General features: G+C 38.4%; 2 protein-coding genes across 3 annotated transcripts; both read left to right on the forward strand.

Moving 5' to 3' along the window:
• On the forward strand, window positions 1-12,666 carry LOC120536207 (E3 ubiquitin/ISG15 ligase TRIM25-like). 2 transcript variants are annotated; one of them, XM_039764545.1, is made up of 3 exons: window positions 1-571; window positions 3,872-3,967; window positions 7,015-7,041. In XM_039764545.1, exons 1-2 carry the CDS (start codon window positions 9-11, stop codon window positions 3,933-3,935), a joined length of 627 nt encoding a protein of 208 aa, XP_039620479.1. In that variant the 5' UTR covers window positions 1-8; the 3' UTR covers window positions 3,936-3,967; window positions 7,015-7,041. The 2 variants fall into 2 exon arrangements, with proteins under 2 accessions (XP_039620479.1, XP_039620480.1); XM_039764546.1 differs by lacking the exons at window positions 3,872-3,967; window positions 7,015-7,041 and adding an exon at window positions 12,427-12,666.
• Window positions 12,445-26,394, forward strand: LOC120538145 (tripartite motif-containing protein 16-like protein). Its single transcript, XM_039767583.1, has 4 exons — window positions 12,445-12,660; window positions 19,465-19,624; window positions 23,677-23,739; window positions 25,085-26,394. Exons 1-4 carry the CDS (start codon window positions 12,445-12,447, stop codon window positions 25,612-25,614), a joined length of 969 nt encoding a protein of 322 aa, XP_039623517.1. The 3' UTR covers window positions 25,615-26,394.
• Window positions 26,395-27,510: the final 1,116 nt, after the last annotated feature.

Here is a 27,510-nt window from a genome sequence, read left to right on the forward strand (position 1 = left end):
CAGCAAACATGTTTGCATTAGAGGATGATTTTACTTGCTCAATATGCCTGGAAGTCTTAAATGAGCCTGTCTCTGCGCCATGCGGGCACAGTTTCTGTTTAGCATGCATTAACAAATATTGGGATCAGGCAGAAGTGTGCAACTGCCCTCAGTGCAGGGAGATATTCAACCCAAGGCCTCAACTGCGCAAAAGCACCCTTCTGAATGAGTTGATGGAAAAACTAAAGATGAAACAGCCACATTCCCGTGTGGCAAAACACTTTGATGGATCAGCAATGATACTGTGTGATTTCTGCAGTGGAGAGAAGCTCAGAGCAGTGAAGTCGTGTATGACATGCCTAACCTCATTCTGTGAGATACACATCAAGCACCACAATGAAATTGTGGCCTGGAAAAATCACAAACTGGTTAATCCAACTGCAAATATACAAGAGAACTCTGTAAAAAACATCAGAAAGCTTTGGAAATCTACTGTCGATCTGATGAAACCTGCATCTGCTCATTGTGTGTTATTACTGGGCACAGGGATCATGACACAGCTCAACCAGAGACAGAGAGGGCCACCAAACAGGTAAGATGGCTAATGTTGACTTTGGAAAAATCCCTAGCTCTTGATTGTTTCACTGTTCATACAGTAATTTATTGCTTTTATGGCATTTCTCCTTGGTGTTTTCTTAGATTTTTTTAGATCTAAAACAGAATTTGGTGTCCTACATTATCCTTAAAAACTTAAAGCTGTACCTAATCTGGTTTTACTAAGATTATTCATTGTAAGAATAAGTGGATGTCATCCTAATTAGGTATAGTCACAATTTGTGGAATTTAAATTAGTGGTTCTTATCAATGATCCTGGGGACCCATTGTAGCTGTTAGTTTTTTTTTCACCTCATGCCTTAAACTGAAGCCATGTACTATGAAATAATTTACTGTTCAAATGTTCTGTCTTATCCAGAATTCAGGGTGTACTTTTTTTGCACTTTTCTTGAAAGCTCTCAGAAGACAGGCAGCGATTCAGTTCCGTCACAAACTATACATATACTGTATTTGCAATGTTTTAGCTTGTCAGTATTATTAACCCTTAATTGCCATTATTCTTTAACCGGTTAACCAAAAAACAAAGTAAACAATGTAAAAAACTGAATAATATGTCTATGTAACATTTTGTTTATCATAAAGTAAATAAATGAAAACTGACCATAGGTTTCACACAGAGGGATTAGAGCAGGAAAAAACTACATTGCTTAAGTAAAACAAATTGTCAAACTGGTTTATCAAAAAGAAGACGAACATCAATTACCCTTATGAAAATTAAATATATGGCAATATACCCAAAAATATGTGGACAGCTCTTTCACTATAATCTAACATTTATGTAGTTCAAATATTTATTTTTAAGACTGTATCTGAAATATAAGTACATATATATTTCCTTTAATATATTGGCTTTGATGATAATGACCTCGCTTGTGGTATAGTCGGGCAGTGGAAGGAGCACTTTAAGGAGCTCCTGAATCCCACTAACACGTCTTCCTTTGAGTCACGGAACTCAAAGGGGCATTGACCCATCACTGGAGGTGAGATCTCTGAGGTCATGGCAAGACTTCGGGGTGGATGATATTCGCCCGGAATTCCTGAAGGCTCTTAATGTCATTGGAATGTCTTGGTTGACATGCCTTTTTAACGTTATGTGGAAGTGTGGGATAGTGCCTCAGCATTGAGGTTGTGGTCCCTATTTTTAATAAGGAGGACCAGAGGATGTTCTCCAACTTTAGGGGGAATAACATGGTCAGCCTCCCTGTGGAAGTCTATGCCAAAGTGCTAGAAAGAAGGGCCCATCCAGTGGTCGAGCCTCACATTCAGGATGACCAATGCAGATTTAATCTCTGTCATGGAACACTGAACCAGCTTTTTATCCTCATGAAAATTCTTGAGGGTTCATGGGAGTATGCCCAACCAGTCTACATGTGTTTTATTCACTTGGAAATGGCATGCAGCCTGATCTCTTGAAGTGTCCTGAGGTGGGTGCTTTAGGAATATGGGGTACTAGACCTGCTGTTACATCCTCTTTGGTCCTTGTACAACCTGAAGGAGAGCTTGGTTCACATTGCCAGTAATAAGTCATACTTGTTCCCATTTATGTGTGGGACTCCTCCAGGGTTGTCCATTTTTCACTGTTCCTGTTTATCATTTTTATGGACAGAATTTCTAGGCAGAGCTACAGGGTGAAGATGGTCCAGTTTGGTGACCTTAGGATTGCATCTTTGCTTTTAGCATGAGGTGTGTTCCTCTTGATTCCACTGGGTGTTGACCTCAGGTGGAACTGGGGTGGTTTGCAGCTGAGTGTGAAGTGGATGGGATGAGGATCAGCACCTCCAAGTCCTTGTCCAGAAAGGGAATAGTGCTCTCTCTCTCTCCAGGTTGGGAAGGAAGTGCTACCTCATGCAGAGGAGATTAAGTATCTCAGGTCTTCTTCCTGAGATCAACAGGTGTTAGTTATGTGGATATTGTACAAGTCAGTCATGGTAAAAAGAGAGCTGAGCCAAAATTCAAATCTCTCGAATTTTCCAGTTCATCTATGTTCCTCCCCTCATCTAAGACCACAAGATTATATGTCTCAGCTGGCCCGTTAATGCCTCAGCAGCCCCCAGGAGAAGTTGGAGGAGGTAGTGAGGTAAAAGGACATCTGGAAATATTTGCTTAAACTGCTGCCCCAGCGACCTGGACCCAGATAAGCAGAAGAAAATGGATGGATGGATATTGTAACAAAAACATTTTCAAATATATTGCACATTGGACATGCTAAACACTGTGTATCCAGACCAAAGGAAGATTGCTCATGCCTTATCTTTTTACCTAGAAAAGGCTAAACTTAGTCTTCTCAATGACTTCAATTTATTCTGAACTCCTCATGACTCACTAAAAGTAGAAGTGGAAGCAGGGTGCTCGTATACGTATAGGGTTTAATTTACAGCCTTACTACTTACTTGTACTCTATTAATAATAAGTTCATAACTTGTGCTTTGTAATGGTGTGATCTGGTCTAGATTATATCTCAGAATCAGAAACAGCTATCAGATTTTTATTGGAGGATATTTTCAACACCACATTAATATGCTGCATTTTAAAAATATATTTTGATGTACAAAAATGACAGGTATCTTAAAATATAAACTACAAATAGTTTGTACAGTATATTATAACAACAGTTTTCAATTTAAAGATGGCATTATAGTAGAGTTGCTGCCTCACAACAAGGAGATCTGAGCTCGCATTCTGGGTACTCCTTGCTTGGAAGTCCACATGTTCTCCTTGTGTACACATGGGTTTCCTCCTGGTGCTTCCGTTTCCTCCCACTGCCCAAAGACATGTAGGTTAGGTGGATTGGAGGTGCTAAATTGGTCTCTGGTGTGTGTGTTAATCCTGCGAAGGGCTGAGATACTGTTTAGGAATTGTTTTGCTTGCTTGGATTGGTCCCAGCTCCCCTTTGACTCTGCTCTGGATAAGCAGGAGTAGAAAACAAACAATGAGACTTAGTATATTAACAATACATTGAAATAATATTCTGTATTATTGTATCTTACAATGTGTATCATTCCCGGTATTTTAAAATAGGTTAAGAAATATTGTTAGATTTTGTAAAATATATTACAATATATAAAAACAGCAATAATTTAAATATTTTACAATACACTGCAGTATACAGCAAAATGTATCACATTTATCATTGATGTATTATTTTTTTACTAAATATAAATATATTTTACATTTTTTTATTTTTAAGCATTCATCTCCAGGTTCAAGATTAACAAATACTACTTTAAATTAACAATAAACCTTAAAAAACAATAAAACCTTGTATTTTCCCATATAGATCCTGTTGGGGGCAACACTTACAGAAATCAGACACAAAGTTGAACAGAAGCAAAATCAAATAGAAGAGATTACACAGATTATACAACAGGTTAAGGTGAGTGTGTAAATTAGAAGGTAGGTGTATGGCTAGTGTTGCATTGGTACTAAAATTTTAACTTAGATATCGGTATCAGCTTTTAATCTGAAGCAAAATAATGGGTAACTTCTCCTTCCCTTATTGCATAAACGCTCGTCTCCCTTCACAGTTTCCCTTTGAATTCACCCTCACTTCTGGAGGGAGGGGGGTTCAGACAGATCTTTTGTCCCCCATGGAGCTACCTCCGTGAATAAAGTGGAAATGTCGAGAATAAAGTCGACTTTATTCTCGACATATAGTTTTTTTCTTCACTGTGTCCGTATTTTTTTTTTCTTCACTGTAACCCTAATACGCTTCTGTAGTATTTTCTCTGTTTTAATATAATTAAATATCTTTTTTCTTCTGCTAATTAGCCATTATATATTTAGTTTTAATGTTAACTATTTTATTTTTAATTTTAAGAGTTTTTCATTATTTTTTTATTTCATTAATTGTTTTGTAACATGTATTGCTTCATTGTTGGCACTTTCACCTTTAGAAGTTGTATCCAAGACGACAGGACCACTTAATTCTGCAGATGTCCTAACAATAAGGCATTCATCTGAACTTTTCCTATTTTATGCATTTAGCCCCAATGTAATTGCAGGGGTTTTCAGATCTTTGTTGTCTGCATCTCCTCTTTACTTATTTTCAGATAAATTGTTGTGTTACATTTTGTAATAATTATATTTTTTCTCATCAAGAAAAATATTCTGTTTTGATGTTTTGGGTACTTTTTATTCTGGGGTTCTATTTTTTGTTTTTACTTGATACATATACATTCTTTGACAATTTAAGTTTGAGCTTTCTGTTCTATGGGTTTTCCCTCATTTGCGCTTTGATCCATTAATCTTCCTTGCTTTTTTTTTTTTTCAAATATGCTTTTCAGTCTATGTTGAGATTGAACAGCTTTTTGTTTTCTCTAAGCACATTAATGTTTACTTTAGAAAGTTATTTAAATATTTTATTTAGTCTATAAAACAAAAAGGTCTGGAAAAGTTCACAAGGCAGTTTTTTTATGGAAAAGGATCAGGAGATGGGAGAGAGAAATATTTTAGTTGTTAAATACAGTGAAAAATCAACACCAGAGAGTAGCCCTAAATTCTCTTACGAACACCTACTCTCAGAAATGTTCTTTCAGCATCTAAATCTTGAACATCTTGGAACTGAATGGTGCTGACTTTTGTACTGCTGTAGTGATGATGTCACGGGTAACAAATAAGTTAGCAACCACAAACAAAGTGGTGACGCTCATGAAAAAAAAAGGTAGTGCATTGAAATAAAAATAAGACAAGAATAATTTTTAAACCATTTATAAGTATAAAATAAGCACAGGGTGGCACGGTGGCTCAGTGGGTAGCGCTGCTGACTCACAGTTAGGAGACCTGGGGTTTGCTTCCTGGGTCCTCCCTGCGTGGAGTTTGCATGTTCTCCCCGTGTCTGCATGGGTTTCCTCCTGGTACTCCGGTTTCCTCCCACAGTCCAAAGACATGCAGGTTAGGTGGAGTGGTGATTCTAAATTGTCCCTAGTGTGTGCTTGGTGTGTGTGTGTGTGTGTGTGTGTCCTGCAGTGGGCTGGCACCCTACCCGGGGTTTGTTTCCTGCCTTGCACCCTGTGTTGGGAAGGATTAGCTGCAGCAAACCCCTGTGACCCTGTAGTTAGGATATTACGGGTTGGATAATGGATGGATGGAAAATAAGCACAAAATTAGAATTTACATATTACCAAATTCCTAGTTACATAACATGAATGTTGAAAAATTCAAAACACTGCATAATTGTAAGAGAAAGCTTCTATCGTCGATTTTCTTTTTCTGGAATATGATGACACAATATGTCAAATGACTTCTTTGATATGTGACCAACAGCGAGCATAGTAATCATAAATAAAGCATAAAGTTGCATTACCAGAATTATGGTAAACCTTATTGTAAACAAGAAAAACAGGTCCCAAGGTAAGGTGATCAAGAAATCAGGAAGCAAAACCCAGATTCATATCAGAAACTAACACAATAAAATACCTACCTACCTAATTGTGAAGTAGAGATTACTGGCCTCTTTTCTATTCTTTCATTGAGCTCTTGCTTCAGCCCAGCTCCTTATTCTAAGATCAGTATGCAATAGGCAGGATTTTCCCATAGAACCCTCTGAGACCACCACACAATGTTAATTAACCCTTTGTGGCACTACAGTCCATTGCACACTTCCTGGGTTTTCTGAAATGTTCATAAAGACACATTTAAAAATAAAAGATCAAGTGTTCAGACTCTTTGCTATGATATTTGAAACCTGTTGGAGGTGCATCAAATTTTACTGATTGTCATTGAAATATTTCTACGCCTTTTTCAGGGTCAACCTGTGCTCAATTCAATTGAGTGGATGAGTAGGATAGATAAACACCTGTACATATCATTTTCTTAATTTCTATAATGTGTGTCAGAGCAAAAACCCTACCATAAGGTTGAAGAAATTGCCTACAGAGCTAAGAGATTGGATTTTGTTAAGGCAAAGATCTAGGAAAGACTATAAAAATTCCAGCAGTACTGAAGGAGCACAAATACCTTCATAATTCTAAATATGAAGAAGTTTGGGGCAAACTCAACTCTTTCTAGAGCTGGCCAACCTGCCAAACTAAACATCATGGGAGAAGGACCATGGTAAGAGAGGTGCTTAAGAAACTGATGGTCACTATAGGTGCTTTTCCACTGCATAGTACGGCACAGCACGGTTCAGTACAGCTCACCTTGGTTCGGCTCAGTTTGGCTCGGTTTATGCTTCGACTGCAGTTTAGTACCGCTTTAGAGTGGGCGGATTATTCACGTGTCGTTATAGTTGCGCCGCCTCTACTGCCGTGACACCGTGGAACTTTTACAACAACACGCAGACAACGACAACACTTTAGCTCGACGCGCAAGGGTAAGTATCTAAAAAAAGCACATCACTAGCTAACTTTTATCACTGTTGCAAAGCATAAAATGAACTTAACTGCCAGTGTAACATTAAAATGCTGATTCTGTATATTACAGATCTTCCACATTTTGCATAAAAGTCGCCGCAACAGACCATCTGTTTGGACATTTAACCGTGCTTCAGAGTGGTGGGATGTGATTGTTCCCGGTTTTACAAACACTCAGTGGCTGGAGAACTTTCGAATGTCTGAAGAAACATTCATCCACTTATGCAACAAACTGCGTCCAGCGATGGAGAGACGGGACACAAACTTCCGCATGTGTGTACCTAAAAGAAAAGAATAGCCAGTGACGCAGTAATGACGATTTTCTCCGGCCAATCAGTGACCAGCAGAGTTTACCGCCACGCTTTGGTAACGGTTCGGCGCTTGGAACCTCGGCTGAGGTGGTACTAAAAAAAGGACCAGGTACCAGGTACTGTTCCCAGTGGAAAACCCCCCAAAAGTGAGCTGAACTGAACCGTGTCGTGCCGTACTATGCAGTGGAAAAGCGCCATATGGCTGAGCACCTGTGTGAAGAGAGTAGGAATTTCCAGAAGGACAACTATCACTGAAACACTCCGCCAATCTAGCCTTTAAAACAGAGTGGCCAGACTGAAGCCTCTCCTTAATAAAAGACACGTAAAAGCCTACACACTTAAAAATAAAGTTTCTTTAATAGCACTATATGGTTCTTTAAAGTAGTGTGTGGTTCCCCATGGAACTATTGCTTGTTAAAGAACTATTTCATTCTGAGAAGAGGTCTTTGCATATGAATTTGGTTCTTTGTGCTTTGAAAGACTTCCTAATATGTAGAAAAAAAAACATCTTTATGGTGGGCTACTTAACAGATTAAGAAAACCTGCACTTAACCTGTGTTACTGTACCTATGGAACAAGAGTCCTTTTGAAATTGTAACCAATTGGTATTTCATAAGTCTGTTATCATCTATTCATAGTTATTTACTGTAAGAAGCCTGTTACAGATCTAAATAAATAAAGGTTCTTTCTGGAGCATTCATTTGTAAGAGTTTTTAAGAAGCCAAAACTGTTTCCTTTATGACATTGCTCTGAAGATCCCCTCTGGCATCTTTATTTCTAAGAACTAGAGGGATGCGCCCCCTGCTCGCTTCACTCTCCCACCCTTGGGTTTGGTTAATCGGATATAAACTTTAAAGAGATTGTTATTTTCATTTCATTCATTTTTATTTCTTGATATTTTCCAGTAATAAAGCTGTAGTGAATGAGTTATTCCCCCTCCTCCCCAGACGTGTCAGCCGCTTCGCATCTATGCCTCTCGCGTTGTGAAGAGGGGGCTGAATGCATGCTAAGGAGATGCAGTCGCTCCTCTGAAACTCCCTCTTAAACAGTGATACAATGGGAAACAAATACTATTTTTACCTCCTGTATGTTCGATCAGCTGGCTTGCTGCTGCTGCTGTTTGTGCCATGCTACGTGATCTGTATGTCGTGCAGCGCATCGAACATTTAAAAGCCTGTACAGCAGCTGTCCTATTGTCTCACTGCCTTGTCCCGCGGGACATTAAAAGTGTCTCCAAGAAAATCATGTCTCGACCCAAGATATGTTTATTATAATAAAGAGATGTACTGGGACTTTGTAAAAAGGCACCTAAAAGACTCCCACATTGAGAGAAACAAGATTCTCTGGTTTGGTGAAACCAAGATTAGTGTCATGGCTGGAGGAAACCAGGCACCATTTTTCACCTCTGCAATACGATTCCAAAGATGAAGCATGGTGTTGGTCTGAAGACCAGACAAGGTTGAGGAAAAGCTGAACAGAGCAAAGTTCACAGATATCCTTAAGAAAGAGTGCTCTGGAGTGATCTGGACTTCAAACTAGACCAAAGGTTTAGCTTACAAAAGGAGAATGACCTTAAGCACAAAGCAAAGACAACACATTAGTGGCTTAGGTTCAAACTTGGAATGTCCTTGAGTTGTCCAGCCAGAGCCTGGACTTGAACACAAAAAGACCTGATTATAGTTATCCACCAATGGTCTCCATCCAACCTGACCTCAACAGAAAAGTATGGCAGAAAATTGTCAAATGCAAGTGTGTGAAGCTTGTAGTGTCACACCCAAGAAAACTCCTGACTGTAATCTCTACTAAAAAGGATTCAAGTTCTGAGTGAAGGGTCTAAATACTTGTGTCAATGTGATAGCTCTGTTGTTTGTTTTGATTAAATTTACAGAACTTTCTACAATCCTGTTTTTGCTTTGCCATTTTGGGTATTGAGTTGTTTGATTCTGGGAAAAAAATCAATTTAAAGATTTTAGTACATGGGTCCAACATAACAAAAGGTGAAAAGGTGGAGGTGTCTGAATACTTTCTGAATCCACTGTAATTTGGACACCAGAGGGTTGATTAGTTAAATCTAATGAACTACATGGCCTTTAGCAGCAGGATGCATAAAATATAAAATGTGGGAAAAATATTTTGCGAATTTAAATGAAAAAAAGCTTTATCATACACTTTTAGATAATCCATTTGGACAGCTTAAAATTTCATATACAGCATTTATTCTAAGCTGTATACTTTATGTTGATGTTTTGATGTCTTATTGGACTTAATGATCACTGGTAATGACATATTACTTCCTATAAAGGTTGTGGAGAAGAATTTTCCATTATTTCAAGAGGTATGTTTTTTTTTATTATTATTTTGAGAGGGGATACTTGTAGTTTGACAAAATCAAGTTAAATTGGATGTTTGTTTGTTGTCATATTTTTCATGCACTTTCAGTTATCCTTTAAGGAATACTAGCCCTGTTACCTGTTGAAGACAAGCAGTAAAATAAATTTCAAATATTTGCTATCTCTTCCTCAATGTGCAATTTCAGCTGCTTTCCTCAGTATCCATGTCTACGTGTGAACATTTCTTCATTGACGATCCATCTCTTGATTGCATTCCCATAAAGCCTGCTTCTCGAACTCAGATATTCCAACCATTTTCCAACCCGCTGAATCCAAACACAGGGGTCTGCTGGAGCCAATCCCAGCCAACACAGGGCACGAACCAATCCCGGGCAGGGTGCCAACCCACCACAGGACACACACAAACCAACCAAGCAGACACTAGGGCCAATTTAGAATCACCAATCCACCTAAACTGCATGTCTTTGGGAGGAAACCCATGCAGACACAGGGAGAACATGCAAACTCCACGCAGGGAGGACCTGGGAAGTGAACCCGGGTCTCCTAACTGTGAGCCAGCAGCGATACCACTGCGCCACCGTGCCGCCCATAACTCAGATATTCTCAGTCAATATTGTCAAGGCAGCATTCTTGCATCCTGTACACTTTTAAACTTGCTGTCTTTGGAGTTGAGGCTCTTCATGCTTTCCATGCCACTTCTTCTCCTTGTGCATTTAACACTCGCCAAACTGACCAATCACATTGCTCAGAGGGACTGGACCCACATTTATTTCCACTCAAAAAAAATGTTTTTCTTATTTGTTAAAGTGCCAATGTGGTGGGCTTTTTCAATACATCTTTGTGTGAAAAGCAAAAGAACTTTTCATTTTGAAACTTGATGTGTAAGATTTTGAGATTTTGTTCTTGTGAAATTGTAGGTGTACTCTTATCCATGATTTTTTTCTTACAAATGGTAGCGGAAACAAGAGAACAAGATATATACTGTATATATATATATATATATATATATATATATATATATACAGGTATATATATATATATATATATATATATATATATATATATATATATATATATATATATATATATATATATACAGGTATATATATATATATACATACAGTGCATCCGGAAAGTATTCACGGCGCATCACTTTTTCCACATTTTGTTATGTTACAGCCTTATTCCGAAATGGATTAAATTCATTTTTTTTTCTCAGAATTCTACACACAACGCCCCATAATGACAACGTGAAAAAAGTTTACTTGAGATTTTTGCAAATTTATTACAAATAAAAAAATTGAGAAAGCACATGTACATAAGTATTCACAGCCTTTGCCCTGATCATCCTTGAGATGTTTCTGCAGCTTAATTGGAGTCCACCTGTGGTAAATTCAGTTTATTGGACATGATTTGGAAAGGCACACACCTGTCTATAGAAGGTCCCACAGTTGACAGTTCATGTGAGAGCACAAACCAAGCATGAAGTCAAAGGAATTGTCTGTAGACCTCCGAGACAGGATTGTCTCGAGGCACAAATCTGGGGAAGGTTACAGAAAAATTTGTGCTGCTTTGAAGGTTCCAATAAGCACAGTGGCCTTCATCATCCGTAAGTGGAAGAAGTTCGAAACCACCAGGACTCTTCCTAGAGCTGGACAGCCATCTAAACTGAGCATTCGGGGGAGAAGGGCCTTAGTCAAGGAGGTGACCAAGAACCTGATGGTCACTATGTCAGAGCTCCAGAGGTCCTCTGTGGAGAGAGGAGAACCTTCCAGCAGGACAACCATCTCTGCAGCAATCAGGCCTGTATGGTAGAACGGCCAGACAGAAGCCACTTCTTAGTAAAAGGCACATAGCAGCCCACTTGGAGTTTGCTAAAAGGCACCTGAAGGACTCTCAGACAGTCTGATGAGACAAAGATTGAACTCTTTGATGTGAATGCCAGGCATCACGTTTGGAGGAAACCAGGCACCGCTCATCACCAGGCCAATACCATCCCTACAGTGAAGCATGGTGGTGGCAGCATCATGCTGTGGAGATGTTTTTCAGCGGCAGGAACTGGGAGACTAGTCAGGATAAAGGGAAAGATGACTCCAGCAATGTACAGAGACATACTGGACGAAAACCTGCTCCAGAGCGCTCTTGGCCTCAGACTGGGGCGACAGTTCATCTTTCAGCAGGACAACGACCCTAAGCACACAGCCAAGATATCAAAGGAGTGGCTTCAGGACAACTCTGTGAATGTCCTTGAGTGGCCCAGCCAGAGCCCAGACTTGAATCCAATTGAACATCTCTGGAGAGATCTTAAAATGGCTGTGCACCGACGCTTCCCATCCAACATGATGGAGCTTGAGAGGTGCTGCAAAGAGGAATGGGCAAAACTGGCCAAGGATAGATGTGCCAAGCTTGTGGCATCATATTCAAAAAGACGAGGCTGTAATTGCTGCCAAAGGTGCATCGACAAAGTATTGAGCAAAGGCTGTGAATACTTATGTACATATGATTTCTCAGTTTTTTTATTTTTAATAAATTTGCAAAAACTTCAAGTAAACTTTTTCACATTGTCATTATGGAGTGTTGTTTGTAGAATTCTGAGGAAAAAAATTAATTTTATCCATTTTGGAATAAGGCTGTAACATAACAAAATGTGGAAAAAGTGCGCTGTGAATACTTTCCGGATGCACTGTATGTATATGTGTATATATATATATATATATATATATATATATATATATATATATATATATATATATAAAATGTATTTCATAATATAAACCTAAGAAAAGTCTCCACGAATTTATTTATTGTGCTTTTACTTAGATATCTGCAGTAACAGAAATGGATAAATATGAGAAGAGCTTTGCTGAACTTGTACTCCTTATTGAGAAAGCCCACAAGAAAAAAAAGGAGACAATTCAAGAGCAAGAGAAGCGAGAAGTGGGAAAGGCGAAAAAAATCTTGGACCGGCTGCAAAAGGAGATTACAGTGCTGAAGAAGAAACATGCTGAGTTTACTGAGCTCTCACAGACAGATGACCACATCCATTTCCTTCAGGTTAGAGTGCCATGTCAGAAGGTAACAATTGTTTTGTATTGTCACATGGGTAATCCCAGGTTGTCCAGGAACCAAAAAGTCGATCTGTGAGGTAACTGTGTTAACAACTTCATTACCATGCCACCCCAAAATGAAACATTTTTGTTATCATCATTTAGAGCTAGTGGGTTTCCTTCAACACATATATAGTATATTAGAACACAATTTCGACAATGAAGATGTGTAATGAAGTTAAACACCACCATGATTCTAGTGGATCTAAGTAAAGGGCAAATGTTAACTTCAAAAAATTGGAGAAGTATTGTTATTTTCACTAGCATATAACCCCTCAATTCAAGTGCCTGCTACTTTCATCCATAAACTGTTTGTTTTCTATTGCTTAACAACAAGCAGAAAAAAGATATTTATCCTGTCACTATTTATACCCCATTGAGGGCAAATACTTTAGTAAAACTAGAGGGCTTAGCTCACCCAAGACCGCACCTGCAATAAGCGTCAACCACTTCGTGTCTCTGCTGATTGCGTTGTGAAAAGAGGGGCTGAATGCACCCCTAGGAGACATGATCGCTCCTCCGACACCCCCTCTTAAAAGCTGATACAACGGGAAACACATACATTATTTTCCTCCTCTTTGCTCAATCAGCTGCTGGCTTGCTGCTGCTACTATGCTGTGTGATCTGCATTTCACACAGCGCACAGCTGTCATATTGCCTATGTCCATATACTTGTATTCAATCTCTTTTCGCTTTTACCTTTTTATCAATATCGCACTGAATTTTGATTCCATGTTTGGAATTACATTGTGACAACGCAACGTGTATCTGCCCGTGAGTGAATGGTGTTTCTTTGTCTCTCCAAGCAATGTGTCTGACATAACCACGCAGGACTTTTCCAAATGTCTTTCAATAAGATCTTGTCTCGCGGGGCTTCTGTCCCCGGACGTGGTTACATCACTTGGCACAAAGACTTGTCTCGCGGGACGTGAAAGTGTCTCTGAGACAATCTTGTCTCGTCTCCTTCCGAAATTTTTTTTTGTAATAGCGAAACAAGATGTACTGTTCCTTAAAAATCATAAAATCCTCTAATCATCCACTAAGCTTAAAAGATCTGCCCATTCATTTAACCTATTAGTACAGTTTTATCAACATGGGGATCCAGATCCTCTACCGCAGTGATTCTTAACCTTTTTTGAGTCACGGATCCCTTTAAGAAACTGATGAAAGCTATGGGCCCCCTTCCCCAGAAATCTGTACTAATAAAAGGCAAAGCCCTCACTCACTCACTCACTGACTCATCACTAATTCTCCAACTTCCCGTGTAGGTAGAAGGCTGATTTGGCAGGCTCATTCCTTACAGCTTACTTACATAAGTTAAGCAGGTTTCGTTTAGAAATTCTACGCGTAATGTTCATAACTGGAAGCTATTTTTCTCCATATACTGTAATGGAGTTGAGCTGGATGGCCGTGGGGGGGCGGAGTTTCATGTGACATCATCACGCCTCCCACATAATCACGTGAACTGACTATCAACGCAGTACGTAGAAAACCAGGAAGAGCTCAAAAAAGCGCTGAAGAAAACATGCATTATATAATTGAGAAGGCAGCGAAACAATAAGAAGCGAGCGACTGACATATACAACCATATTCAGGAGTGCTGCTACTTTGTAAACAAAGCACGGTGTAAACCTAAAGTTTAAATTAAGTTCATAGACAGGCTACCGCTGGCGTTTGTAATTTAGTGCCTGCCCATATAAGGCCGTCCGTCAGCGGCAATCCAATAGAAACACTGCCGTTAAATATTCACGGGTGAAGGACTGTGCTTATACAGAGGAAGATGAGATGGTCAGGGTGGTGTTTGGCACAAACTCAGCGAAACTGTGAGAGAAACTTTTAAGTGCCGGGTCTTAGCTAACATTAAATACAGCCGTGGACATCACATGAGATGGCACCAGCACAGCTGGGAACCTTCGATGCATGTACAATGAGCGGCTCACGTGAAATGACACAGTGCAGACAAAAAGCAACAGTTCCAAAGAGTGCTGAACAAAAACCGGATTACACAATTGAGAAGGCAGCAAAAAAATATGAAGCGTGTGATACATACAAGCATATTCATAAGTGCAGCTATTGCGGAAACAAAGCACACGGTGGAAAAAGTGAATGTCCCGCTAAAGGAAGACAGTGTAAAAAAAAAACCAGTGCATGCAGTTTGTCACATCTCAGATAAAGAGGAAGATGAGCTGTTTATCGATGCAGTAAGAAACGAATCGATATATGAAACCTGTTATCTTTACAACGATTGACAAACACGGAATGTAACTTGAACACAACACATCGTACAAATATGACCCTGATTGAAAGAAATAATGATAATCAAATCCTTGATGACAGCAACACTCAGTAAAACTCACAAAACAATTACTGTATATTGACAATCATGTTACGTTATTTTTAAACTGTTCCCTTTTCTTTTTCATAACTTCTTTAACACACTACTTCTCCGCTGTCAATATATATATATATATACCCCGATCTACATACTCTCAAATAGACAAGCCACTCGCCGTATGCACTGAGTATGTGTGTGCGCTTCCTGATTCATTTTACCCTCACATCTCCTTGGTTTGGGATGTATGAAAAAATATGCGGTTAACGCAGAATCATGTTACGTTATTTTTAAAATGTTTCATTTTCTTAGCACAAGCACAGCTGAGAAGCTTCGATACATGTACTCCATAACGCGTTAAAAAAAATAACGCATTTAATCACACTTTCAAATCCAAGCAAAGGGGAACTTTTGTCAATGCATGATTTCCTGGTACATCCATTACACTGATGCACACATCACAGCTACAAAAATGTTAGAGTAGGAATAAAGCGCGTTCCTACGACTGATCGGAGGAAAATTTCATTTCAAAAGACTACCCGAGCAAACCCTTGATAAAAGCATGGTTTTGTGCACACTGAAAAGCAAGCAAAATTAGATGCAATTACAGAAAGCGGACTTTGTGGCTGTTACTGGGGATCATTGGACGTCCGTGACCGTTAGTAATTCTAATTACAAAATGTTCAATGATCACACTGTTTTAGCCTAATGTACAAAATAATTTTGGCTAATGTTACTCAGAGTAGAGTAAGCTGGTCAAATTACCTTTTATGTTTCTGACTTATTTTTTTAAGAAGAAAAACTGCCCTTTATGTTGAAATTTTTGTTATTATTATTTAAAGACAATACCATTCTGAAAATGTACTTAAAGTACTTAAACTTCCACTTTATTTTTAAGTCTGCCCAATTTTAACCAGGGATGATATTTTTGTTTCTGTTTTGAATTGAAATGCAGTTTAAAAGCATTTTTTTTTTCAGAAATTAAAACAGCTTGAGTTTACAATATTCATGTCCATGTCTATTATTTGATTCTGTCACCCACTAAAACCCTTTTAAATTAAAAAAAAACATTTGCGATTTGGGGCAAATTTACGTGCGCGATTACATACGATTAATCAAGATTAATTCTTACACAGCCTCTAATTAATTGGATTAATTTTTTTAATCGAGTCCCACCCCTAATATATATATATATATGTACATATATATGTAGATTTGTATAAATATGTGTATATACAGTATATATGTAAATATGTGTATGTGCATATATATGTATATATATGTGTATGTGTGTATATATATGTGTAATATATATGTATAAGTATATTTATATGTATATGTATATATATATGTATGTGTGTATATATATATATATATATATATGTCTATATTTGTATATGTGTATATATATGTTTATATATGTGTGTGTGTGTGTGTTGTGAAGGAGAGCCGGGTCCCATGCCCGGCAGGGACGCCCCTGCTACTTATGTTCCGGGGGAGCCGCCGGGACGCTTGGTGGCAGCCTTCCTGGGTGACAGTGACTCCGCAGCCGCCTGCAGGGCTCCATGGGAGATGGAGTCCTCCACAGCTTGGTTGTGGCCCGTCGTGGCCGCTAGGGGGAGCTGCCTGCTTCCCACAGCCCGGCTGGACGAGCTTTCAGCCCCACCCGGAAGTGCAATTAGAACCAGGTGGTTAATCACCTGGAACGCTTCCGGGTGGGCTATAAAAGGGCCCAGCCACCACCACTCGGGAAGCCAGAGTTGGGAGGAAGGAGACAAAGCTTGTCTGGGAGGAGTGGTGGAGCGAGGTGGAGAATATTGGTTTATTTTGTGCTTTCGGACTGTGTTTGGGCTGTGTGGCACGGGGAAGATGTGTCACACGGCTGAAGAAAAAAATAAAAGAAATTGTACTTTTTATACATGCCTCCGTGTCTTTCAGTGTTGGGTCAGGCGCCTATATAGCACCTTTTGTACAGTGTATATATATATATATATATATATATATATATATATATATATATATATATATATATATATATATGCCAGCAACACTCATGACAATGACAATTACATTGTCAATCATGTTACGTTATTATTAAAATGTTTCCTTTTCTTTTTACTTCTCCGCTGCCAAGCACGGGTATTTTGCTATATATATATATAGATAGATAGATAGATAGATATGACAACAACACTCATAGCAATGACAAAACAATTACATTAATAATCATCTTACGTTATTTTTAAAATGTTTCCTTTTCTTTTTCATAACTTCTTTAACACACTACTTCTCCTCTGCGAAGCGTGGGTATTCTGCTAGTATTCACATAAACACAACTTTGCATGCAAAGACTATAATGTACTTTATTTATTAAGATTTGATTTTCTAAAACATATATGACATTCACAAAGTATTACACTTTAAAGTAAACAATCTAAAAAACACTCCTTTTTATGCAAAAAGTAATGGCCACTCATTATAATTATGAAATTCAATCCTCTTGTGCAAATTAAAACAGATCTACTGCTTCTACATTTTCTACTACCATTACTACTACTACTACTACTGCATCTACTCTAAATCAACAGTACTGGGCTGTATAGTAAATTTAAATGTTAGTTTTTATCTGACCCTCACAGACCCCCTGAAACCCATCCATGGACAACAATAAAAACCATTTCTTAAAATGTTTAACATTCACAGATGCAGCTTTTTACTATACATTTTGCTTTCTGAAGATGTGCAATGTAGGTTAATTCCCGGCTCTGAACTGGCAGAGTATTAGTGATTATGGGCATGTGAGTGAGTAACCATGACCTGTTGTGTCCTAAAGTCCTATGCGGGTTTGGTTCCCACATAGAGAAATGAAACTGTGTAAATTCTATGTAAGCAGTGAGAAACTTAAAATGGTACACAAGTAAGTTAGCAATGTCAGTTATGGCACCACTGTGTTACTCTAAAACAGCTAGTCATAGAAGATTTAAATTTGCAGCAAGACAACATAGGCAAAGATTTTGGCTTCATTGCCTAGTTTAACTTGGTCTTTATATTTTTAAACAAAACATGCATTTTAAGTCAAAATATAGAAAAAGTGTCCCCAAACATTTGGCCCATCTTACCATAGAGATAAAGGTAGGCTGCACAGTACGGATTTTCTTCTTCCTATTACAATATATTGCTTGAACCAAACACAGTAACCTAATGCACATCCTGTCAATGATTTGTTTCTTTGTGATACTAAAAGTGTATGATTGTTCCTATTGTACTGTCTAAAAAACTTAGGATAGGATGAGTAATAAGTATTCACGGAAACTGAACTATCAAACAACATTCATGAGAGTCTCCTGTCTCTATTGGTTCTTAAGTAGTATTTATTCTAGGATGAATGTAGCGACTAATGGCAAGTGAAACAGGCAAGTTTCTATTCACATACAGTTTTGAGTGAGAAGTCAAGCAAAAGAACACCTTTTATTGCCTATTAGTTAGCCAATCAAAGGTGTCATTTTGCTTAACTTCTCACTACATTCATAATGGCTAATAACGGTACAAGCCCCTAGTACTACAGGCATACAGTTTTGAGAAACTGACACTAAAATTCATTTCACAAACTACCTTCCTAGTGATTTATCCCAGTAGAAAAATTCAGAGATAAATGACTATCCATGTCATGAAAAGAAATTAATAATAAAATAATCAGATCATCCAGAAATAGTCTTTTGTGGCTTTGTTGCACTGGGAGTGAGTTTACTTAATACCTCAATTTTTATTATAGAAATGAGCTAACTTGTAATTTATTTTTTTGTGGCTCAAAATGTAACTCAACAGTGACCTCTTGTTTCTCATAAATCTCCCACATTATATTCACATGAACAGAAGAAAATGGGAAAGTACAACATCACAAATGGAAATTCTGAAAATGTCCATAACTCATGATCACTGTATGTCACGTGTCATTGCCCAGGCTTTTGATTGGATCGCTTATATAAACAACATCAACATATGATAAAGAGACTATGGAACCTCATGTGCTTAACACAACAATTAACCAGCTTTTGTTTACAAATATGCAAACCCAGAAAATTCTTGGTAATTATGTTTTCTCAGCCTAGATTATTAGGTTAGCTTTCCTGGGATTCTTGACATGCCTTTCTTTGTACATTTCCTTTATCTGTGAATTTAAAATTAAATGCATAGCCTGCATGTTTGAAATGGGGTTATACCTACTTTTGGTTTGAAATGGATTCTTATAATACCTCTTTATTAATTCTGTGCCCAGAGCCACACTGCTGTAGGTTTGTTTAGCCCCTTATGACCAGACAGTCTTTGGTTGCATTCATCTTGTGTGAGTATGTGTGTTTGTTTGTCTCTGAAATTATATTTTCTGATGTCTTTCTTTTTCATTTGGCCATCATAATTCAGATTTTCCCATTACTTACTGTCCCTGCTGAAGATGACACCTTGACTAACAAGATAACAATTGCAGATTTCTCTTCTGAAGAAGTCAAGAGAGAACTTTCTTGTGTGAAAGAGTATCTAGAAGAGCTTTATCAAGCTGAGTTGAATAATGGAATATCGAAAGGTAGCTTTTTATAGTTTTTTAACTTTATCTTCTATTAGAGATTAAATATTTCATTTGTTTGTTTTACTATAATTTCTCCACCATTACAGGTTATCTGAGCAACACTGTGTGCAAAGTAGAAGCAAATACTGGGAAAAAACTGCTCTGTTGAGGGACACATTCACACGCATTAGAACATTAGAACAATTGGGACAAAAACAGGCCATTCAGCCCATCAAGCTTGTTCATCCTTTTCATCTACTGTAGATTGTTCAAAATGATATCAAGATGAGTTCAAAAGGACTCTAAAGTCCTACTCTCTACCACAGTACTTAGTAATTTATTCTATGCACTGTATCTATGGTTGTTTGCACAAAGAAAGGCTTTCTAACACTTGTGTGAAATCTCTAACAAATCTCTAACTCTGCCAAACAATCTCTAATCTGTAACAACTTTCTAACTATTGTATGTTCGTATATTCTTCTTATAAAATTAATTTTAAAATAGGACCCTCTATACTAATTTGTTTCATAATTCTGATCATTTGGATTATGTCACCTGTTAATCTCTATTTACTTAAATTGAAAAAGTTCAACTTCTTCAGTCTCATCTCATAGCATTTCAGTCCTGTAATCAGCCTAGGCATTCTTCTCTGGACTTTCTCTAGCACTGCTATGTCTTTTTAATAATATGGAAACCAAAACTGAACACAGTACCCCAGTGCATTATATAACTTACCCCTAACCTCCCTTGACTTTAACTCCTATATATTGTGATATAGAAACTAAAATCCTATTAGCCTTCTTGATGATATCTGTACACTGTCATGATGTACTATAGATAGCAATGAGTCCACTATGACTTCTACATCCTTTTCACAAGACATACCTTCAAGTTTCAGACCTCTCATTGTGTATTTAAATCTAACAATTCTACTTCCTATGTGTAATACTTTACATTTCCTTACATATAATTTCAACTAATTTCACTTTTTACAAATCTATCCACTGCGGTGGGCTGCCACCCTGCCTGGGTTTGTCCCTAACCTTGCTACCTGTGTTGGCTGGGATTGGCTCCAGCATACCGCTGTGACCTTGTGTTAGGATATAGCGGGTTGGAAAATGACTGACTGACTGACTGAGAAATCTATCCAAGCTTGTAGATAGATAGATAGATAGATAGATAGATAGATAGATAGATAGATAGATAGATAGATAGATAGATAGATAGATAGATAGATAGATAGATACTTTATTAATCCCAAGGGGAAATTCACATAATCCAGCAGCAGTATACTGATACAAAGAAACAATATTAAATTAAATAGTAATAAAAATGAAAAGAATTAAAATAAAATTAATGTTCGCATTTACTCCCCCGGGTGGAATTGAAGAGTCGCATAGTGTAGGGTAGGAACGATCTCCTCAGTCTGTCAGTGGAACAGGACAGTGACAAAAGTCTGTCACTGAAGCTACTCCTCTGCCTGGAGATGATCCTGTTAAGTGGATGCAATGGATTCTTCATGATTGACAGGAGTTTGCTTAGTGCCCGTCGCTCTGCCACAGATGTTAAACTGTCCAACTTTAATCCTACAATGGAGCCTGCCTTCTTAACAAGTTTGTCCAAGCGTGAGGCATCTTTCATCTTTATGCTGCCACCCCAGCACACCACCGCGTAGAAGAGGGCACTCGCCACAACCGTCTGGTAGAACATCTGCAGCATCTTACTGCAGATGTTTTAGGATGCCAACCTTCTCAGAAAGTAAAGTCTGCTCTGAGCTTTCTTACATAGAGCATCAGTATTGGCAGTCCAGTCCAATTTGTCATCCAGCTGCACTCCCAGATATTTATAGGTCTGCACCCTCTGCACACAGTCACCTCTGATGATCACAGGGTCCATGAGGGCCTGGGCCTCCTAAAATCCACCACCAGCTCCTTGGTCTTGCTGGTGTTAAGGTGTAAGTGGTTTGAGTCACACCATTTAACAAAGTCCTTGATTAACTTTCTGTACTCCTCCTCCTGCCCACTCCTGATGCAGCCCACAATAGCAGTGTCATCAGCGAACTTTTGCACGTGGCAGGACTCCGAGTCATATTGGAAGTCTGATGTATATAGATTGAACAGGACCGGAGAAAGTACAGTCCCCTGCGGTGCCCCTGTATTGCTGCACACAATGTCAGACCTGCTGTTCCCAAGACGCACATATTGAGGTCTGTCTGTAAGATCGTCCACAATCCATGCCACAAGGTGTGAATCTACTCCCATCTCAGTCAGCTTATCCCTAAGGAGCAGAGGTTGGATGGTGTTGAAGGCGCTAGAGAAGTCCAAAAACATAATTCTTACAGCACCACTGCCTCTGTCCAGGTGGGAGAGGGATCGGTGTAGCATATAGATGATGGCATCCTCCGCTCCCACCTTCTCCTGGTATGCGAACTGCAGAGGGTCGAGGGCGTGGCGGACCTGTGGCCTCAGGTGGTGAAGCAGCAGCCGCTCCATGGTCTTCATCAGATGTGACGTCAGAGAAACAGGCCGGAAGTCATTCAGCTCACTAGGTATGCTGCCCAAGTCTTTCTGTGTCAATTTGGCTGATTCTACATTATATGCCCTTCCACCCAGTTTGGTATGATCTACAAAATGAACCAGCTGAAAAAGTTCCCCTCGTCATAACCCTTTGCTTCTTGTGTTTCAGCCAGTCTTGTACCTTCCTACAAACTATGCCCTGAATTGCCATTTATTTTAGTTTGCCTAACTTTTCAAGTAGTACCTTGAAGCCTGAAAATCAAGATTAATAATATCATATGCATCTCTCTTATTATATGTTGTTGCATATTAGTGAATCACAACCTTTTCTGTCTGAATCTCTGTTCATTATTTGCTAATTCACTTGTAATGTCTTTCATTAGTTTGCTTGAGGTGCCTGTTAAGCTTATTAGAATACACTTACTTAAATCATCAGCCTTAATAAATAATAAGATAGTATCTGTTAGCCTCCAATCTAGGAACTTCTCTAGTGTACAGAGATTTTTGAAAAGGTGTGTGTCGTGTTTTTATATACTGTATGTACTTAGCAACCTTTTAAAGGACTTGAGGATGAATGTCATCTGGTCCTGGTGATTTTCAATACTTCAGCCTGTTTATTCTAAATAGTACTTATCTTTGTACAATTTTCAAATCACTAAATGTCTCCTTAGTAGTCTCCTTTATTTTTAGGAGGTAATTGACTTCTTCATACATATCAACATCAATAAAGCGCAAGCTCAAATCATTTCCAATTCTAATGTCTATATATTGTAACTTGCCTTTAACTTTCCTAACAGTCTTCATCTCCTCTTTTACTTCTAGTACAGTGGTTCTCAGCCTGTGGGACGGGCCCGCCTAGGGGGGCGCGAAGTAACAAAGAGGGGCGCGAAGATGTGAAAAAAAGAAAACAAGAATCAAAAATATATAAAAAAACATCTGTTGAAACCAAAACAAATTAAATTAAATTACATTCTGATACTAGAACAATAAACATAGATTTAGATAAATGTCGATAAAAGTTAAGTAGGTATAACAAAATATGCATCTACATTTCAAAAAAATGTTAGGGGGAGTGCGATTAAAACTGTTATGAAAACTCGGGTCGCAAATACTTAAAGGTTGAGAAACGCTGTTCTAGTAAGTAGTTTTCCCCAACTGCCTTTTAGCCTTTCTTATGACTTTTTAACTGTTGCTGTCATACACCCTGTAGCGAATGATGGAGTTATCACTCTTGTGTACATTATAGAGCTGTTTTTGCCTTTGTAACGTATCCACCACAGAGTTCTCTTTAATTTCATTCTTCTAAATTCCACACAGTTGGAGGAAGTGGTTGGGAAAAGGGACGTCTGGTCATTTTGATAAGATAGCTGCCCCCAAAACCCTGACCCGGATACACAATTCTTCTTACTAATCCAATTTGAGGTCACTAATTTATCTAATTTTCACACTTTTTGGGATGCAAAATAAAAGATGTCATATTGTGAGAAAGGTCATTTTTAAACTGCACCAGACATTTTATACTAAGTTTTGTTTTTGCTTATTTTTTCTTAACAGGTGAAGCTTTAGCTTTAATGACAATGTTTGAAGAACCGAAAAGCAGAGAAGACTTTTTGAAATGTACGTAATTTTCAACAGAAAATAATTTCTTGATGTTCTTAGAAGTTGAGGCCTAAAATGTTATGAAGCATGTTGTTATTAGAGGTATCAATTTATCTATATATCTTTGTTAAAGATCTTCTGTAAAACGTAAAATTTCACCCTGGGGACGAATAAAGATCTATCTATCTATCTATCTATCTATCTATCTATCTATCTATCTATCTAGAGACATGAGAGATTTTATAAACATGCTTTGAACAAATTTTTTATACTTTATTCATATTGATCCGGTATTAGTCATCTTACATGAAATTGTGCAAGAGGAATAGAAAATAATATGGACAACCAATGTTTAACCAAACTAAGCTAGTGCAGTGAGGAAGTTGATCCAATAAACGCTGTTCTGCCTTGTCCACCAGATTTCTTCTAGCGTGCAGATGTTCATTCTTCCAATTACCCTTTTTTATACCCATAAGGATCTTGGATTTTACTTGCAGTATCACATAATCAAGAAAGGGTAGGGGATCACCAATGGATGGGGTGCTAGTCTGTCACATAACACTCTAACAATAGATCATTTGAAGTTATCTAATAACCTGAGCAGAGCAGAAACAAAAATAATTTCACAGAACTAGGAAAAATATGAAACCTCCAAAAAAAAAGTAAAAATACCAAACTACAAATGAATTTTGAATGAGTTTGTGAATTAGGTGACTTGTCACCATGTCAAATGTACACTACATACATACTAAGGAATATGTTATCAACGTATTTGCTGTGTTAGACAAAATGTCGAAATATGAATAAATGCACCAATCTATTCATGTATTTTCTGAACCTACTTGGTCTATTAAAGTAGGCAGCCTATCCCACCATAAAAGAATGGAACCTGGATTTGGCAGCTCACCACAAGGCTCACTCATAGACACACACCTACTGTGACTAACACAGCAAAATATGTATAGAGAGGGAGGAGAGGTTGGGAGCATGAGGCATGTTTGATAAAGCCAAATTGCCAGGAGGAAACTCATACAGATACATGGAGCAAGTGCAAAATCCACATAAACAGCATCCACTCGGAGATCAAGTATACATAATTTTCCTGAAACTGTGATTCAGAAGCACCAACATCTACTATTTCAATTAATTTTAAAATATACACTATTTTAAAGGATTGCTCAGTGATTTCAAATCTAATTATTATTCTTAGATCTTTTCAGATTTACTAAATTAACAAAGGTGCACTTTCCTTACTTTCCCTTTCATTGAAAGTCTTGAGTTGTTTACAATGGTACATACATTATATGACTCCAGCTTTTACAGCATTTTATTTCTTCTTTTTTTCACTTACTTTATGATTTAGACACCCATCAACTCACACTGGACCCCAACACAGCAAACAATCATATATGGCTATCTGAAGACAACACAAAGGGAACATACAGACAAAAAACTCAGTTACAGCCTGATCACTCAGAAAGGTTTGATTATTACTCCCAAATTCTCTGCAAGGAAGGTTTAACTGGACCGCATTGTTACTGGGAAGTGGAATGGAGCAGTGGGGCTCGCATCGGAGTTACGTATCTTACTATCAACAGGAAAGGAAAGAATGATGACTGTTGCCTCGGACATAATGAAAAGTCCTGGAGCCTCAGCTATTCAGATTCCTGTTTTTATGCCTGCCATAATAATAAGGAGACAGAAATAAGTGCCCCATATAGCTCCAGAATTGGAGTATATGTTGACTATCCATCTGGCACAATTTCATTTTATGGTGTCTCAGAAAGCATGAGACTCCTGCATATGTTCAAAACCAGCATAACTGCAACACTTTATCCTGCATTTTATCTCCTTTATTCTGAATCAAGTGTTAAAATCAGTCAATTAGACTAATGTCTCAAGTCTTAGCTGTGTTCATTTCCTTGAGTATGATACTGCATTTTTAGCTGTTACTGCTGTAGGATTAAGATATAATAATGCATAGCATATTTTCAAGTATATTCCTATTTATGTAGTATATGCTGTTTTATATGGAATGCTCTATGTGTATTCATTGATCTCTGCTACGTTTCTGAAAGTTATCTGCTCATTTTTCTATGGGTTGCATCATAATGCAGTGAGAGCTGCTCCAGAGTACTATGTTTAAATCTTTCTCCAAACACTAAATACAGTACGTTGAGTTTGCACATTCTTGTTAATTTCAAAAGAGTTAGTAGGTGTGCAATACTGTTAACCTGAGGAAGTGCCCTTGAGTCAGTCCCACACCCAAAAAACTGCATGAAAACTATAATGGTACAATACCAGAATTTTGCTTTACAGTATGTGTTCAGACTAGTAATATGAATATGAATTTCACACATACATATATATATATATTGTGAAAGGATTGGACAGATACAGGAAGATGTTTGGGGGCAGCCAAAGATGAAGGTTTGGTCCCATAAACAATAGATCTCAACAGACTTCAGTCCAACTATAGAACAGAAATGACAGGCAAACATGGTGGTTTCAAAGCCGGACAGGGGAAGTGATGTCACTGGGGCTGGAACCAGAAGTGATGTCATTGGGTCCGTGGTTGGAAATTTCCTACGGTTGGTCTGCTGATGAAAAAGAGAAAGGATTAGTGCACTCTGCCATCCCCTGGTCTGGCACGGAATTATGCCTTTGTGAGCCCTTCAGCTGCCACCCATGTGCATGTGTGTGAAACTATATATACTCAGCAAAAAAAGAAACGTCCTCTGACTTTCAACTGTTTTTACTTTCAGTAAACTTAATGTGTAAATATTTGTATGAACAGTAAAAGAGTCAACACCATAAGACATAATCTAAAAATGTTTCACAATGTGTCCCTGAATGAAGGGAGGCTCAAAATCAAAAGTACCAGTCAGTATCTGGTGTGGCCACCAGCTGCTTGAAGTACTGCAGTGCATCTCCTCCTCATGGACTGGACCAGATTTGTCAGTTCTTGCTGTGAGATGTTACCCCACTCGTCCACCAAGGCACCTGCAAGTTCCTGGACATTTCTGGGGGGAATGGCCCTAGCCCTCACCCTGCGATCCAACAGGTCCCAGACGTGCTCAATGGGATTGAGATCCGGGCTCTTCCACTGCGAGGATGATCAGCTGTCCTTCCTGTCTCCCTGTAGCGCTGTCTTAGGCGTCTCACAGTGCGGACATGGCAATTTATTGCCCTAGCCACATCAGCAGTCCTCATGCCTCCCTGCAGCATGCCTAATGCACGTTCACGCAGATGAGCAGGGACCCTGGGCATCTTTCTTTGGGTGTTTTTCACAGTCGGTAGACAAGTCTCTTTAGTGTCCTGCGTTTGTAGAACTGTGACCTTAAATGCCTACTTTCTGTAAGCTGTTAAGGTCTTAACGACCATTCCACAGGTGCATGTTAATTAATTGATTATGGTTAACTGAACATGCATGGAAAACATTGTTTAAACCCTTTACAATGAAGATCTGTAAAGTTATTTGGATTTTTAAAACATTATTGTTGAAATACACAGTCCTGGAAAAAGGAACGTTTCTTTTTTTGCTAAGTATATATAGTTAGGGTGACAACCACTCAAAATTCTTTTTCATTTTTTCCCACAAAAAATAAACTAAATCTTTTAATAAGATATGCACTTCCTTGGAGCATCCCTCTTTATTACCAGCCAGACGGGGTTGGGGGGGGGGAGGGTCCTTCTTTGACTCCATTTCCCACAAAGTGTGGTTTCTCAAGGCTGTGAGGGAAAAGACACTGTTAGCTTGTCTTCCAGGGGTGGTACCAAATATGTTAG

This window comes from Polypterus senegalus, chromosome 10, assembly GCF_016835505.1.
Source record: "Polypterus senegalus isolate Bchr_013 chromosome 10, ASM1683550v1, whole genome shotgun sequence".
Taxonomy (NCBI): domain Eukaryota; kingdom Metazoa; phylum Chordata; class Cladistia; order Polypteriformes; family Polypteridae; genus Polypterus; species Polypterus senegalus.

Excerpts from the sequence above, each read along its gene's own strand:
- LOC120536207 (XM_039764545.1), top strand. The coding sequence starts at position 9 with ATGTTTGCATTAGAGGATGATTTTACTTGCTCAATATGCCTGGAAGTC. Across the intron at positions 572-3,871 it reads CAGAGAGGGCCACCAAACAG|ATCCTGTTGGGGGCAACACT; the intron begins GTAAGATGGCTA and ends TTTCCCATATAG.
- LOC120538145 (XM_039767583.1), top strand. The coding sequence starts at position 12,445 with ATGGATAAATATGAGAAGAGCTTTGCTGAACTTGTACTCCTTATTGAG. Across the intron at positions 12,661-19,464 it reads ACCACATCCATTTCCTTCAG|ATTTTCCCATTACTTACTGT; the intron begins GTTAGAGTGCCA and ends ATCATAATTCAG. Across the intron at positions 19,625-23,676 it reads GAATAATGGAATATCGAAAG|GTGAAGCTTTAGCTTTAATG; the intron begins GTAGCTTTTTAT and ends TTTTCTTAACAG.